This window comes from Hevea brasiliensis, chromosome 14 (assembly GCF_030052815.1).
Source record: "Hevea brasiliensis isolate MT/VB/25A 57/8 chromosome 14, ASM3005281v1, whole genome shotgun sequence".
NCBI classification, from domain to species: Eukaryota; Viridiplantae; Streptophyta; class Magnoliopsida; order Malpighiales; family Euphorbiaceae; genus Hevea; species Hevea brasiliensis.
Genome location: NC_079506.1, coordinates 72,808,002 through 72,825,198, shown reverse-complemented (window position 1 = coordinate 72,825,198; position 17,197 = coordinate 72,808,002). Strand labels below are relative to the sequence as shown.

The following is a 17,197-nucleotide window of genomic DNA, read 5'->3' as shown; positions in this document are numbered from 1 at the left end:
AGTATACACTAAGCTTTTCAAGTAGTAAAAGGTTTTGTGCTCTACGGAAGCAGGAAAGAGATTTTTCAAATTTTTCAGATCACGAATTTTCATAGACCTTAAATTCAAATCTATTGCAAAACTTTCTTCTTCAGCATTGAATTCTGGGAGTTGATATATCTCTTCTAGTGAATCACAATTCTTTAAATTTAACTGCTCCAATTTCTGGAATCTTCTTAAGTCATTTGATGGAAAAAGAGTGTGCAAGTTTTCACATTTTTCTACTGTCATTGATTTTAGCATGCAAAAGGAACCTCCAGCGAGTTGGTTGTGCCATATCCTTTCCAAGTTACTCATGTTAATTATTAACAGATCCTCCAAGCTCGGAAATGCAACCTGCAATTTTGTTCCAAATTTATTGTTAATTTTCCAAATGATAAAATAAAATTACCATTTTAGCCTCTTTCTCCCTTTTCTTTCTCCATTCTTCTCCTTTCTCTTTCACTTTCAATCAAAATAAAAATAAAAAATTATTTCCTTTATCTATTATTATCTATATAATTTTATAAGCGAGATAAATGATAATTTAGTCAATTACTAGTATACTTTTATAAAAGCAAAGTTATTTAATTATTTCTTTAATTACCGTATAAAACCTAAATGAGACAAATAATAATGGAAGAAAATAGTAATACTAACCATCAAAATCTAAAACTATATTTAAAAAATAATTATTTTACAGAATAAGATTAAGAAAATTTTAATTTTTGTCAAAATAATATTTTAATTTTATTTCATAAAATTTTTAGTTATTTTAAAATATTAAAATTTGTTGATATTAAAAATAAAAATCACATTATTTTAATTTTTGTCAAAAACTAGATTCGATTAATATTAAATTAAATTTATTGATTAATTTTATTGAAAACGTGATGTTTAATATTTAATTATGTTTATTGATTTGTTGATGCCTCGGCATCAATGAAGCCATCGGATGAGCCTGATTGGGCCTTTTTTCATTTTTTACATATATGTTTAAATTAAATTATAGGGTTTTATTTATGAATATATTTATTAGCAGATAATGTAATTAAATTTAAGAAATACAAACATCAGTTTGTATTTTTTTAAGAAATTTATTTTTATAATTTATAATTTTTTATTATTTCAATTTTTTGAATTGATTATTATAAATTTATAAATTAATAGGAAACTTTAAAGAAATTTCAACTCCAATTCAGTTTTCTAAATACTTGTATTACATAATTTATAAACTTATTAGAGTTTAAATACACAACTTATTCAAAGCCAAACACTAAAAAAAAAAATCAACCTATGAAAATGAATAAACGTGAAATTTTTGTATTTAATAACATAAACAAATTAATATAATATGTTAATCTTAATTATATTATTTTTTTATTTTTTAAACAATAAAATAGCAAATTTATTTTCCCTTTAAATTCCTAAACGAATCTCAATTAAGTTCAAAATAAAGTTTTCTATCAAATTAGTCAATAATTTTTAATTTACCAAATCGAATTTTTGACAAACAATTAAAATAATATGATTTTCATTTTTTAAAAATAACAAAAATTTTGTGCTTTAAAATCTTAAATTAAAGTAGTTTTGTATTTTTGATGATTAGTTGTAATTTTTATTTTGATTAAGAGAATGAGAGAGAGAGGGAAAAAAAAAAGGATGGGAGGTAAAATGGTAATTTTATTTTGGTAACCGAAAAACTTTATATGGTAGATTAAGATTTTTATTTTAATAAATTAAAGTTGAATGACTAAAATAAAATAAATTCAAAATTAATTGATACAGGTGTGTGTGTGTGTTAGAATGTGAATAAAAAATGCAAATCAATGATAGAAAAGACTAACCTTTTCATCAAAAAGATATCCACTTAGATGATTTGAGACGAAAGTCTTGAACACAGGGCAATTGTCTATCGATAGATTGGTCAGAGAGCAAAATTCAATTAAATGTCCATCACAAAAACTTGTGAGATTTGGAAGATTCCAGAGACTCAAATTTTCTAAATCACAGAAGATTATCTTATCCAGTCTCTCTTCTTCTGCGAGAACTATCCTTTCCATGAATCCACAATTATATATCTTAAGTCTCTTGAGCCGTAAAAGGCCTTTGACAAATGAAGTTGTAAATAAATACTTCAAATCTATGGACTCTACATGGAGTTCCTCCAAGTTGGGGAATGAAACTTGCACATAAAATGCTTCATTTCATAAAAATTGTTTTCTTTTAATCAGAAAATTTTACAAAATGCAATTATATATGCAAGGAGTAGAATTAAACATTGCCAATTAAGTAATTATATATTCAATTAAATCCCTTAATTTAATTTTATTAAATTTTAACAAAATGGTAACGAAATCTATTAAATGATTGCAATTTTATCCTACAATCATTGTAATCATTAAATTTATAAGTCAACTTATTAAAATAAAATTACTATTTTAACCTCTCTCGCCCTTTTCTTTTTTCATTCATCTCCTTTATCTTTTTCTCTTAATCAAAATAAAAAATTACTAAAAAAAAATTAATACTAACTACCAAAATTTATAAAAACTGCTTTTTTTTAAGAAAATTTTAATTTTTTTATCAAAATAATAAAGTTTAAGTTTTTATATTCATAAAATTTTTAATTATATTAAAATATTAAAATGTGTTATTATTAAAAATAAAAGTCATATTACTTTAATTTTGTCAAAAAATAAATTCAATTAATATTAAATTAAAAAAAATATTTTAATTTGATTGAAAAATGTGATGCTTAATGTTTAATTATGTTTATTGATTGGTTGTTGCCTTTGCACCGACGAAGCCTTCGGATGAGCATGATTGGGACTTTTCCATTTTTTACATATATTTTTAATTAAATCATATGTTTTTATTAGTAACAATATATTTATTATTAGATAATATAATATAATTTAAGAAATATTAAACCTCAGTTTCTATTTTTTAATTTTTTTTAATTTATCATTTTTTATTATTATAATTTTTTGAATTGATTATTAAAAATTTATATATTAATGGGAAATTTTAAAGAAATTTCAACTCCAATTCAGTTTTCTATATACTTGTCTTACATAATTTATAAAGTTATTAGAGTTTAAGTACACAACTTAATTAAAGCCAAACACTAAAAAAAATAATAATAAATATCGACCTATAACTTAAACAAATTAATATAATATGTTAATCCTATTTTTTTTTTAAATAATAAAATAGCAAATTCATTTTCCCTTTAAATTTCTAAACGAATCTCAATTCAGTTTAAATTAAAGTTTTCCATCAAATTAGTCAATCATTTTTAATTTAACATTAATTCAATCATATTTTTGACAGACAATTAAAATAATATGATTTTCATTTTTTAAAAATAACAAAAATTTTACGCTTTAAAATCTTAAATTAAAGTAGTTTTGTATTTTTGATGATTAGTTGTAATTTTTATTTTGATTAAGAGAATGAGAGAGAGAGGGAAAAAAAAAAGGATGGGAGGTAAAATGGTAATTTTATTTTGGTAACCGAAAAACTTTATATGGTAGATTAAGATTTTTATTTTAATAAATTAAAGTTGAGTGACTAAAATAAAATAAATTCAAAATTAATTGATATATGTGTGTGTGTTAGAATGTGAATAAAAAATGCAAATTAATGATAGAAAAGACTAACCTTTTCATCAAAAAGAGATCCACTTAGACGATCACAAAAACTTGTGAGATTTGGAAGATTGAAGAGAGTCAAATTTTCTAAATCAGAGAAGATTATCTTATTCAGTCTCTCTTCTTCTGCGAATTCTTCTGTGAGAACTATCCTTTCCATGAACCTACAATTATCTATGCAAAGTCTCTTGAGCCGTAAAAGGCTTTTGACAAATGAAGTTGTAAATAAATACTTCAAATCCTAACATCCTATGGAGCATACATAGAGTTTCTCCAAGTTGGGAAATAAAACCTGCACATAAAATGCTTCATTTCATAAAAATTGTTTTCTTTTAATCAAGAAATTTTACAACATGCAATTATATATGCAAGGAGCAGAATTAAACATTGCCAATTAAGTAATTATATATTCAATTAATGGTTGAGTTTGGATAAGTAATTACTTGAAATGAAAGAATTTTACCTTGATACATTATTTTTATTATTTATAATATAATGATCAATTTAGATATATTCTTATTTGAAATTGATATAAATTCATTATTTAGTTAACCTTCTCCTTTGCAAATATAAATATTTAATTATACAATTTAAAACCTAATTACCAATTTAATCCCTTAACTTAATTTTAACAAATTGGTATCGAAATTTATTAAATAATTACAATTTTATCCTACAATCATTGTAATCATTATTGACAAAAAAAAAAATCATTGTGAGCCAACTTATCAAAATAAAATTACCATTTTACCCTCTTCCTCTCTTTTCTTTTTCCATTCATCTCCTTTATCTTTTTCTCTTAATCAAAATAAAAATTACTAAAAAAATTAATACCAGCTACAAAAATTTATGAAAACTGCTTTTTAAAAAACACAATTTTTTATCAAAATAATAAAGTTTAATTTTTTATATTCATAAAATTTTTAATTATTTTAAAATATTAAAATGTGTTATTATTAAAAATAAAAGTCATATTATTTTAATTTTTGTCAAAAACTAAATTCGAGTAATATTTAATTAGAAAAATTATTGATTAATTTGATTGAAAATGTGATGGTTAATGTTTAATTGTGTTTATTGATTGGGTGATTGGGGAATTTTTATTTTTTTGCATATATTTTTAATTAAATTATAACTTTTTATGAACAAATATATATTTATTATTAGATATTATAATTAAATGTAAGAAATATTAAACCTCAGTTTCTTTTTTTTTTGGATAATTTTTTAATGTATTATTTTTTATTATTATAATTTTTGAATTTATTATTATAAATTTATATATTAACGGAAAATTTTAAAGAAATTTCAACTCCAATTCAGTTTTCTATATACTTGTCTTACATAATTTATAAAGTTATTAGAGTTTAAGTACACAACTTAATTAAAGCCAAACACTAAAAAAAATAATAATAAATATCGACCTATAACTTAAACAAATTAATATAATATGTTAATCCTAATTTTTTTTTTAAATAATAAAATAGCAAATTCATTTTCCCTTTAAATTTCTAAACGAATCTCAATTCAGTTTAAATTAAAGTTTTCCATTAAATTAGTCAATCATTTTTAATTTAACATTAATTCAATCATATTTTTGATAGACAATTAAAATAATATGATTTTCATTTTTTAAAAATAACAAAAATTTTACGCTTTAAAATCTTAAATTAAAGTAGTTTTGTATTTTTGATGATTAGTTGTAATTTTTATTTTGATTAAGAGAATGAGAGAGAGAGGGAAAAAAAAAAGGATGTAAGGTAAAATGGTAATTTTATTTTGGTAACCGAAAAACTTTATATGGTAGATTAAGATTTTTATTTTAATAAATTAAAGTTGAGTGACTAAAATAACATAAATTCAAAATTAATTGATATATGTGTGTGTGTTAGAATGTGAATAAAAAATGCAAATTAATGATAGAAAAGACTAACCTTTTCATCAAAAAGAGATCCACTTAGACGATCACAAAAACTTGTGAGATTTGGAAGATTGAAGAGAGTCAAATTTTCTAAATCAGAGAAGATTATCTTATTCAGTCTCTCTTCTTCTGCGAATTCTTCTGTGAGAACTATCCTTTCCATGAGTCTCTTGAGCCGTAAAAGGCTTTTGACAAATGAAGTTGTAAATAAATACTTCAAATCCTGACATCCTATGGACTTTACAGAGAGTTCCTCCAAGTTGGGGAATGAAACCTGCACATAAAATGCTTCATTTCATAAAAATTGTTTTCTTTTAATCAAGAAATTTTACAACATGCAATTATATATGCAAAGGGCAGAATTAAACATTACCAGTTAAGTCATTATATATTCAATTAAAGGTTGGGTTTGGATAAGTAATTATTTGAAATGAAAGAATTTTACCTTGATACATTGTTTTTATTATTTATAATATAATGATCAATTTAGATATATTCTTATTTGAAATTGATATAAATTCATTATTTAGTTAACCTTCTCCTTTGCAAATATAAATATTTAATTATACAATTTAAAACCTAATTACCAATTTAATCCCTTAATTTAATTTTAACAAATTGGTATCGAAATTTATTAAATAATTACAATTTTATCCTACAATCATTGTAATCATTATTGACAAAAAAAAAAAATCACTGTGAGCCAACTTATCAAAATAAAATTACTATTTTATCCTCTTCCTCTCTTTTCTTTTTCCATTCATCTCCTTTATCTTTTTCTCTTAATCAAAATAAAAATTACTAAAAAAATTAATACCAGCTACAAAAATTTATGAAAACTGCTTTTTAAAATACACAATTTTTTATCAAAATAATAAAGTTTAATTTTTTATATTCATAAAATTTTTAATTAATTTAAAATATTAAAATGTGTTATTATTAAAAATAAAAGTCATATTCGAGTAATATTTAATTAGAAAAATTATTGATTAATTTGATTGAAAATGTGATGGTTAATGTTTAATTGTGTTTATTGATTGGGTGATTGGGGAATTTTTATTTTTTTGCACATATTTTTAATTAAATTATAACTTTTTATGAACAAATATATATTTATTATTAGATATTATAATTAAATGTAAGAAATATTAAACCTCAGTTTCTTTTTTTTTGGATAATTTTTTAATGTATTATTTTTTATTATTATAATTTTTGAATTTATTATTATAAATTTATATATTAACGGAAAATTTTAAAGAAATTTCAACTCCAATTCAGTTTTCTATATACTTGTCTTACATAATTTATAAAGTTATTAGAGTTTAAGTACACAACTTAATTAAAGCCAAACACTAAAAAAATAATAATAAATATCGACCTATAACTTAAACAAATTAATATAATATGTTAATCCTAATTTTTTTTTTAAATAATAAAATAGCAAATTCATTTTCCCTTTAAATTTCTAAACGAATCTCAATTCAGTTTAAATTAAAGTTTTCCATCAAATTAGTCAATCATTTTTATTTTAACATTAATTCAATCATATTTTTGACAGACAATTAAAATAATATGATTTTCATTTTTTAAAAATAACAAAAATTTTACGCTTTAAAATCTTAAATTAAAGTAGTTTTGTTTTTTTGATGATTAGTTGTAATTTTTATTTTGATTAAGAGAATGAGAGAGAGAGGGAAAAAAAAAAGGATGGGAGGTAAAATGGTAATTTTATTTTGGTAACTGAAGATTTTTATTTTAATAAATTAAAGTTGAGTGACTAAAATAAAATAAATTCAAAATTAATTGATATATGTGTGTGTTAGAATGTGAATAAAAAATACAAATTAATGATAGAAAAGACTAACCTTTTCATCAAAAAGAGATTGACTTAGACGATTTGAGACGAAAGTCTTAAACACAGGGCAATCGTCTATCTGTAGATCGATCAGAGAGCAAAATTCAATGAAATGCCCATCGCAAAAACTTGTGAGATTTGAAAGACTCCGGAGAGTCAAATTTTCTAAATCAGAGAAGATTATCTTATCCAGTCTCTCTTCTTCTGCGAATTCTTCTGTGAGAACTATCCTTTCCATGAACCCACAATCTGTTATCCAGAGTGTCTTGAGCCGTAAAAGGCTTTTGACAAATGAAGTTGTAAATAAATACTTCAAATCCTGACATCCTATGGAGCATACATAGAGTTTCTCCAAGTTGGGAAATAAAACATGCACATAAAATGCTTCATTTCATAAAAATTGTTTTCTTTTAATCAAGAAATTTTACAACATGCAATCATATATGCAAGGAGCAGAATTAAACATTGCCAATTAAGTAATTATATATTCAATTAATGGTTGAGTTTGGATAAGTAATTACTTGAAATGAAAGAATTTTACCTTGATACATTATTTTTATTATTTATAATATAATGATCAATTTAGATATATTTCTCATTTGAAATGGATGTAAATTCATTATTTAGTTTCCCTTCTCCTTTGCAAACATAAATATTTAATTATACAATTTAAAACCTAATTACCAATTTAATCCCTTAACTTAATTTTATTGAATTTTAACAAAATGCTATCAAAATCTATTAAATGATTGCAAATTTTATCCTACAATCATTGTAATCATTATTGACAAAAAAAAAAAAAATCATTGTGAGCCAACTTATCAAAATAAAATTACTATTTTACCCTCTTTCTCCCTTTTCTTTTTCCATTCATCTCCTTTACCTTTTTCTCTTCATCAAAATAAAATTTACTAAAAAAATTAATACTAGCTACAAAAATTTATGAAAACTGCTTTTAAAAAACACAATTTTTTATCAAAATAATAAAGTTTAATTTTTTATATTCATAAAATTTTTAATTATTTTAAAATATTAAAATGTGTTATTATTAAAAATAAAAGTCATATTATTTTAATTTTTGTCAAAAACTAAATTAGAGTAATATTTAATTAGAAAAATTATTGATTAATTTGATTGAAAATGTGATGGTTAATGTTTAATTGTGTTTATTGATTGGGTGATTGGGGAATTTTTATTTTTTGCATATATTTTTAATTAAATTATAAGTTTTTATTAACAAATATATATTTATTATTAGATATTATAATTAAATGTAAGAAATATTAAAACTCAGTTTCTTTTTTTTTTGGATAATTTTTTAATGTATTATTTTTTATTATTATAATTTTTGAATTTATTATTATAAATTTATATATTAACGGAAAATTTTAAAGAAATTTCAACTCCAATTCAGTTTTCAATAAACTTATATTACATAATTTATAAAGTTATTAGAGTTTAAGTACACAACTTAATCAAAGCCAAACACTTAAAATAATATATATATATGACTTTACCATGAAATTTTTGAATTTAATAACTTAAATAAATTAATAATGCATTAATTATATTATTTTAAAAATAATAAAATAACAAATTCATTTTCTCTTTAAATTTTTAAACGAAGTTCAGTTAAGCTTATATTAAAGTAATCAATACTTTTTAATTTAACATTAACTGAATCCAATTTTTGGTAGAAGAAATTAAAATAATATGATTTTTTTTTTAAAATAACAAAAATTTTATATTTTAAAATTTTAAAAGTATTATTTTGATGATTAGTTTTAATTTTTATTTTGATTAAGAGAAAGAAGAGGGAGAGAAAAGGAAGAGGGATAGAGGTCACGTTTGTAAAATGATAATTTTATTTTAAATTAAAATTAAAATGATAATTTTATAGTAAAATGATAAAGGTTAGGTTTTTTTTAATATAAATTAAATTTGAGTGATATTATTTTAAAAAATTAAAATTCAATAACTGACCTTTTCAAAAAAATGTAAAATATATATTTAATTATATATGATATATCATTGAATTATTTATTTATCAACAGATAATTGTTGGATTTGGATAAGTGATTATTTGAAATGGATAAAAAATTATGATTTAGTTTTCCTTCTCCTTTGCAAATATAAATATTTAATTATACAAATTGAAACCTAATTATCAATTTAGTCTCATAATTTAATTAGAATTTTAATAAATTTTAACAAATTGGCATCAAATTCCTCAAAATGCTAGAATAGTATTAAAAATAAAAATTTATGGACATACCATTTTTTCGAAAAGTGGCCGTGGATTATGAACGTCATCCTCTAACACAATTTCATTGGATCCTCCATCATCACTCGCCGACTCCTTCACTTTCAAGCAAAAGCTTTTGAGCGCTGGGAGAGCTCCTAGTGTCAGGGAACGTAATTGACTGAACTCAGCCACTTCTATATTGTCTTCTCCTACGCCACTTTGATCGATCACAATCTCTTCCATGTTCTGGCAATATTCTACTGTCATCTCCTGAAGCTGAGATAGGTTTCTAACCATGGAGAATGAGAAGAGACTCTTCAATCTGTTGCATCTTCCGACTTTTAATATTCTTAATTTGGTGAAAGGCCCTGTTGTTAGTCGCCCATAACAAATCTTCTCTAGGCTCACCAAATTATTCAAAGACAAAGACTCCAGGATGGGAAAGACATTTAAACTAGGGACCTGCACCGTTGAGTTAATAATATATTGAATGTCATCACTGTTTTCGATGTCAAGATGCTTTAATCGCTGAAACCCTTTCCGATCCATGTCATACAAAATGCTCTTGATCCCCTTCACATTATCTAGATATAGAACTTCTGCTTTCTTGAGCAACAAATCAACTCCATGATCCAGATGAATGTCTGTATTAAGCCGAATCCTCAGCCTTCTTGAGGATAAATACTCATTAAACCGAATCCTCTTTTTTCCGATAACAATATCATACCTTTCCAACTTATTAGAGAATAAGTCTTTCGGTAACATCTTGACATCTGGAACATCTATTTCCAACGCTGTCAACCTAGACAGGTTTTTCAATTCAGCAAGGCTTGCATTGTTTGAACTGTTGAGACCTTGAAGCTCCCATTGACCAAAGCTCTCCAGCATATACAGTTCTTCTAATAGGGATAACCTTGATATGACATTTGCCGGAATGACTTTGAGTTTGTCACAGTCGCTCAGATCTAACAATTTCAGCCCAGTTAAATGCGCTATTTCTCTTGGCAGCTCTTCTATCATAGATCTACGAAAGCTGAGGACCTCTAATCTCTTCAGTTCACCTATCACAGATGCATCCCGCAATACACATTCATCTAAACACAAAGTAAGAAGGTTTGTTAAGTAACCAAGAGATGGAGGCAGGGACCGTAAACACATCCCAGTGAAATGGAGTACTTTAAGCTTTGTAATCCCTTCAAAAAATATATCAGAGATATTCAAATCAGGGCCTTCCGAATGAATAGATCCCCTTCCGAGGACAAGTAACTCTAATTTTGGGCACTCAACCGTTCAGGAAGCTCATGGATTTCACAGGAAGGCAAAGCGATTCTGGAGCAGCTTCTGAAATCCCTGTTTGGCCATTCTTTTGTTTCAACTACATCTCTGAATGTGAATGGGTGTTGAGATTTAGATGCAATATCGAGAGCAGTATCCCTAACAACGTCATGCATTTTCAGAGATCCATTCCTGTCACCGTCTAATAGCAAGCAAGAGGCTTTGAGGTCTCTTACCAATTTATATACTCTGTTTCTTGCATACTCCACTGTATCCTTGCTTCTAAGCAAATCCAAACCCATACTGTACAACAGCAAGTCCCCGATTTGAATATCACTCTGAGCAATTTGAGCACAAAGCAAGAAAAAAGACTTCAGTTCTTCACTAGCCAAATGGTTGTAGCTCAACTTCAGAGTTGCGTATACTTTTGACTGAATTCCTTCATTGTCAACCTTAGATAACTCTTCCAAAGCAACATTCCATTCGTTCAAGTCCCGATTTTTCAAAGCTCCTGCAACTGTAACAATTAAGACGGGCAAACCTGCACATTTTTTTGCTACTTCAGTTGCTATAGAGCGCAAGTCCTGATTCGTAACATCACCAACCACTGTCACAAATAAACTCCACGCCTCTGCTTCTGATAGAACTCGAAGCTCAAAACTTTCTTGGGTGCCCATGTCTCGGGACAATATATCTTCTCTTCTGGAGGTCAGAAATATTTTACATCCTTTGTGATCATTCCCAAAAGGAATTCCTAGTTTCTCCGGTTCGAGTTGTTCCCAAATATCATCCAAAATCACGAGGATCTTCTTCTCCTGCAGTAATCGTTGACGCAATCGACATGCTCTCCCTTCTTCAGTCTCCTCTTTTAATTCTAGGCCCAGCATATCTGCGAACGTCCCTTGAATTTTTCGAAGCTCCGGTGTTTCAGACACAGTACCCATAAGTACAACATCGAATAACTTGTCTTCTATTGCTTTCCTTCGGACTTCTTTTGCTAGAGTGGTTTTTCCGACACCACCCAGACCATACACTCCTATCATGTTAAATGCAGGATCCCTCAGCGCATTCATAACTTTCTCCAAGATAGAAATCCTTGAATGCAACTCTTCATTATTATAGACAGATGGAGGCACTATTTGCCAAAGAGGAGGGCGGCAGGCAATTCGATCGGGATCAAATTTGCCTTTCTCCCGAAGCTCAGCAACTGTTTGAGCTTTCTTCTCTACTTTCTTGCTCAGCTTGTAACGCTTCTTCAAATTGGGAATCAATCCCAAGAAACAGCTTTCCCTTGCTTGTTCTTCATCGACGAGATCATCAGCCTCCCCAATAGCTTCGTCCACACTGGTCAGCCAGTTTTGAACATTAGCATAGATCTCATCTCCTCGCCTCGTAGCTTCATCAACATGCGGCTTCAAACCATCTCTCTGATTTTTTAGGTTCTCAACCTGATTCTTCAGTTTTTCAACCTTGCTTCCGCAGTTGAAAGCGTAACTGAGGTGTCGCTTGACGGGGACGAAAGTGTACTCGACAATCATCGGAACAATAGCAAGAATGGGATCCAGGGCCATTTCCTATTTTGTTTCTTTCTTTTTTTGTGGTGGGTAACAACAGATGCAAGCAAGAAAGTGCAACGAAATTCAAGGATAGATGAGAAGGGCAACAGAGCTAGAGAATTTTTCGAAATCAAGAACACAGAATACAAAGGAAAGTGAATGCTATTTGACGCATGAGCAGCAGAAAGAAAGAAGGTAACAGATGGAGAGAAAAGGGGAAGTTCTGCACATACCGTGGTGAAATAGTAGAGGAACCAGTCCCGTCTGTTAAAGAGAAATAATACGCGAAACAAAAATTATTTAATATTAAAAATTTGGAAAATAAGCTGTGCATATTCAATGGGAAATTAATGATTATGGGCCCACCATACAACAATCATGCTGTGTCGTTGTCAAATTATTATATATTTTTTTCTAATTACAAAAAGTAAAAAATAATTTAAAGAAGTTTGTCGGTCACTCTAACCATTTATTTTTCTTTATAGCCATTTATGATTTAATCTAATGTAAGGACTTTGGATTTCTATAATTTGAAAGAATATATATTAACATTTTTTAATTTTAAAATTTATGAATATTTTGAGAAAATTAATTTGATAATGATTGAATTGCATTATAAGAGAATATTTTAAAATTGAAAACTTAATTTTAATGTTGAATTATTCAAGAAATAATTATTTGCAAGAATTTTTAATTTATCAAATAACAATAACAATTTACAATGAAATTGATATTTTTAATGAGGAGATATAATGTATTATAATTACTGGTGTAATTACATAAACAGAACAATCATGCAAGTTAATTATATTAATTATATTTGGAGGGCATTTTCACTGGGAAGGAGAATAACAATTTAACAATTTAATAAAAATTTAACAAGTTAATTATATTAATTATATTAATTATACAATCTCCAAAATTAATATTTATAGATGAATACTAAGTAACCGACTAATAGGTGAATATTCAGACAAGATTTAAGCTATTATATACAGCTCAGAAACTCACTCTAGCTAGAAAAGTATCTCTTTTTTTGTAGAATTTTTTTCTGCAATGTAAATATATATTAGTTGAGTTGATGATTTTTGTGATATATATATATATATATATATATATATATTATCATCAGGATTACAAAAAATCATTTGGCTCCTTCCCATTGCTTGGGAAATTTCACATCCTGGCAATTTTTTTCTATAATAATAATAATAATAATGATAATAATAATTTTATTGTTAATTTTACGAGTTTTTATTTTATTAAAAAGTGTAAAATTTGTGAGTTTATTCTCTAATAATTGACCTAAATAAAATAACGTTTTACTATAATAATAAATTTAGGAAATAGGTATTTTAAAAAAAAATTTAAGGCGATAGATGAGAATAGAAATAAAGAAATTTTTCGAAATGAAGGACACTAGGAGAAAAGAAATTATGAAATTAATATTATATTTAAATAGAGAAAAAAATAGAAGAGAAAAAATATTTTAAAAGAAAAATAATTTTAATTTTTATTATTTTGTATTTGAATTGGTAAAAAAATTAAAAAAAATTTAATAGAAAAACAAAATTTTTTTTTCTTCATTTTACTGAGAAAGAGAAAAGAAAATATAAAAAATTATAAATATATTTTTATATTTTATAAAGTTTTCATAATTTTATTATTTATAAAATAATTTTTTTTTTCAATATTTCTCTTATTATTGTTATTTTTTTATTTTCTTTTTACTATTTTCTCCCTTCAATCAAACGCTATGCAAATTCAGAAAGTGATGCGTGGAAGAGAGGAAGATAAGGGAGACATCTTTCATAAAATTATTGCTGCACCTGTGTCAGAGTATACCCATCTTTTTTTGTCTTTGCCTTTTTTTCCACACCTTTAAAAATTGGTTGTCTGCCACTCCAAAATATAAAATATAAAAAATGATTAACATATACTTAAAAAGCTAAATTTTATAGTTATAATTATTATTTAAAATTTATTTATTTATAATTTTTTTAAAATTATAAATTATATATGTATCATAAATCCAATCTTAAGATAGTGAATCATCCTGTAATTTTTTTAAATAATAATAATAAATAAATAAAATTAGGTATATAAAATTATAAAATTTTGTATTTTAAATTTATATTCTATCTTTATTTAATAAAAACAATATAATTAAAAATAAAGTTTTAACATGAATAAAAAAATAATAATATTTTACGAAAATCATTTGTTTTTCTATCAAGTATTAATAAGAACACAACTAAAAGAACTCAGATTTCAGTCTTCTTGCTCACTATTTTCATTAGAGAAAATGGAGAGAGAAAGAAATTAAAAATTATAAACTCTCCAGTTTATACTACTTTTAAATTTGAAATAAAATCTATATTTTTTAAGGAAAATTACTAATTTATATACATATTACATCATATTATCTTTGTGGACAACTTAAAAAAATAAAAAGTTTGTCTGTCACTTTAACCATTTAATTTTCTTTATAGCAAATTATCAATTATTCCTTGTGTTACTATTTGAATTTTTAAAATTTTAAAGATTATTTTTCAAAAATTTTAAAATTTATGAATATTTTAAGAAAATTAATTTAATGTTAAATTAGTCAATTGTCATTATGAGAGAATAATTTACAATTAAAAAATAATTTTAATGTTAAATTATTCAAGAATTAATTCTTTACAAGTACTTTTAATTTATGAAATAATAATAATAATAATAAATTTTACAATGAAGTTGATATTTTTATGGAGGAGTTATAATGTATTATAATTGATGGTAAAAAGGAAATGTCAATTAAAGTTACTATCTGTCAATTTAAGCCATAATCTAATAACTCTTTGGAAGAACTTTTAATTTGTGAAATTATATATATATATATAATAAATAAAATAAATTTACAATGAACTTTTAATGTAGCTGTAATTCATTATAATTGCTGGTGTAGTTGCAATGAACATAACAATCATACAAGTTAATTGGATAGTTATATTTGCTGGGCATTTTCAGTAGCAAGGAGAATTGGTAAGCCACTCAACAATAATCAAAAAAGAAAGAAATTCAATTTTTGAGAAAGTATTAGAGTGGGTTTCTGTACTTCCTTTTCCTATCAGCATAAAATTTTGAGTGCTGATCTTGTATTTGGAGGGTGAAAATAATTTTTCTAAATAAAAATATTATTATATATTATTAAAAAAATAGTTTGAAAAAATTTATTTTATTATTTTAATATTTTTATAATTAAAATTTATTAAATTTAATTACGTAATAATTACTTAAAATTAATTATCTAATAATATTAGTAATAAATTTATATTATTTATAACGCTATTACATTTGAGATGTTAAAAATATAAAATAATGATTAACAGTTGCATTTTTTATTTATAAATATTATTTAAAATTTATTTGTATATAATTTTATTTTTTTAAAAAAATTATGAGTTATATGTGCGTGATAAATCCAATTGCAAGATGGTGGACCATCCATAAACTTTGTAAAATAATAATAAATCAAAAGAAGTTGGGCATATAAAATTATGTAATTATTGGATTTGAAATCTTAAGAGAATCAATTACAAAAGCCTCTTTTTCTTTTTGACAAAAGACAGACCCATCGAACATGAGGATAAATTTCAATCATTTTTTTGAATTTATATAATTATAATATTATAATTTTTTAATTTTAAAATATAATATAATTTATGAATTAGTCTTTGACATTGAGGATTGCCTAGACAAAAATAGTAGCGGACACAGTTGTTTTGGAAAATAATGGGAAAAAAAAATTAATGCTACACCTGATTATATTGCTCACTTATATACATCTATTACTTTTTATTGTTGTCAAATTATTTTTTTTTAATATCTAATATAAATTCAAATTTATATTAAAATAAATTTAATAATAATAAAATTAAATATTTATAAAAATTTGTATTAGCTTTATGTAGAGATAAGCATTATGTTGTATTTAGTGCTCTTTTTACAATATTATTTTTAAGTGCATTTGATGCGAATAAAATAAGTTAAAAGACAAGCTCTGATCATCAGAGAAAATTTGGCTTGCTTGCATTCTTTTTTGTCTTTCTTTTTACTTTTCCATTTGCACTCATTGAATTCATTTTTTTAATAAAAATTCATCCTCATTTTTTAATATGTTTGGTTTTTTTTTTCTGAATCTAAATTATTTGTAATTTTAAAGTTTTTTTTTCTGAATCTAAATTATTTGTAATTTTAAAGTTAATTAGCAATCTAAATTATTTTCAATTATTACAAATTTCTTCATTCAACTAGCGATAACAGTGTGTTAAAATTATATTATTTTTAAATATGAATTTAAAATATTTTATTGTAAAATTAAATTTAAATTATATTTTTTTTTACCTTTTAAAGGATGAAAATATTTTTATATTTTTATATTTCGTTAAATGCAAAAATAACGAAAACAAATAAGGGATTATCAAACTTTAAACATTATATTAAAATAAGAAAAATTATTACAATTAGTGATATTTTAAAATAAATATCCTCCAATTAAAATTTTTAATAAAAATATTAATATTAAAATATTTTAACTTAAATAATATTTTGCTAATCTAACTTTATCTAATGGCTGAAAGTGTATTATACATTTAACCTATTCAATTTTGAGTACTCACTATAATC

The 17,197-nt window shown here is 24.2% G+C and overlaps 2 protein-coding genes across 2 annotated transcripts; both read right to left on the bottom strand.

The window, feature by feature from the left end:
- Window positions 1-3,781: 3,781 nt before the first annotated feature.
- Window positions 3,782-10,853, bottom strand: LOC131172986 (disease resistance protein At4g27190-like). Its single transcript, XM_058134622.1, has 4 exons — window positions 9,726-10,853; window positions 7,461-7,769; window positions 5,609-5,869; window positions 3,782-3,838 (listed from the first exon to the last, which is right to left on the bottom strand). The coding sequence occupies exons 1-4, from the start codon at window positions 10,851-10,853 to the stop codon at window positions 3,782-3,784; spliced, it is 1,755 nt and encodes a 584-aa protein (XP_057990605.1).
- Window positions 5,760-12,785, bottom strand: LOC131173455 (disease resistance protein RPS5-like). Its single transcript, XM_058135829.1, has 2 exons — window positions 9,726-12,785; window positions 5,760-5,869 (listed from the first exon to the last, which is right to left on the bottom strand). The coding sequence occupies exon 1, from the start codon at window positions 12,539-12,541 to the stop codon at window positions 10,964-10,966; it is 1,578 nt and encodes a 525-aa protein (XP_057991812.1). The 5' UTR covers window positions 12,542-12,785; the 3' UTR covers window positions 5,760-5,869; window positions 9,726-10,963.
- Window positions 12,786-17,197: the final 4,412 nt, after the last annotated feature.

Coding starts and splice junctions, on each gene's coding strand:
- LOC131172986 (XM_058134622.1), bottom strand. CDS start 10,853: ATGTGTTTACGGTCCCTGCCTCCATCTCTTGGTTACTTAACAAACCTT. Junction 5,870..7,460: donor AATCTCTTTTTGATGAAAAG/GTTAGTCTTTTC, acceptor TTTTATGTGCAG/GTTTCATTCCCCAACTTGGA. Junction 3,839..5,608: donor GATCTCTTTTTGATGAAAAG/GTTAGTCTTTTC, acceptor AGATAATTGTAG/GTTCATGGAAAGGATAGTTC.
- LOC131173455 (XM_058135829.1), bottom strand. CDS start 12,541: ATGGCCCTGGATCCCATTCTTGCTATTGTTCCGATGATTGTCGAGTAC.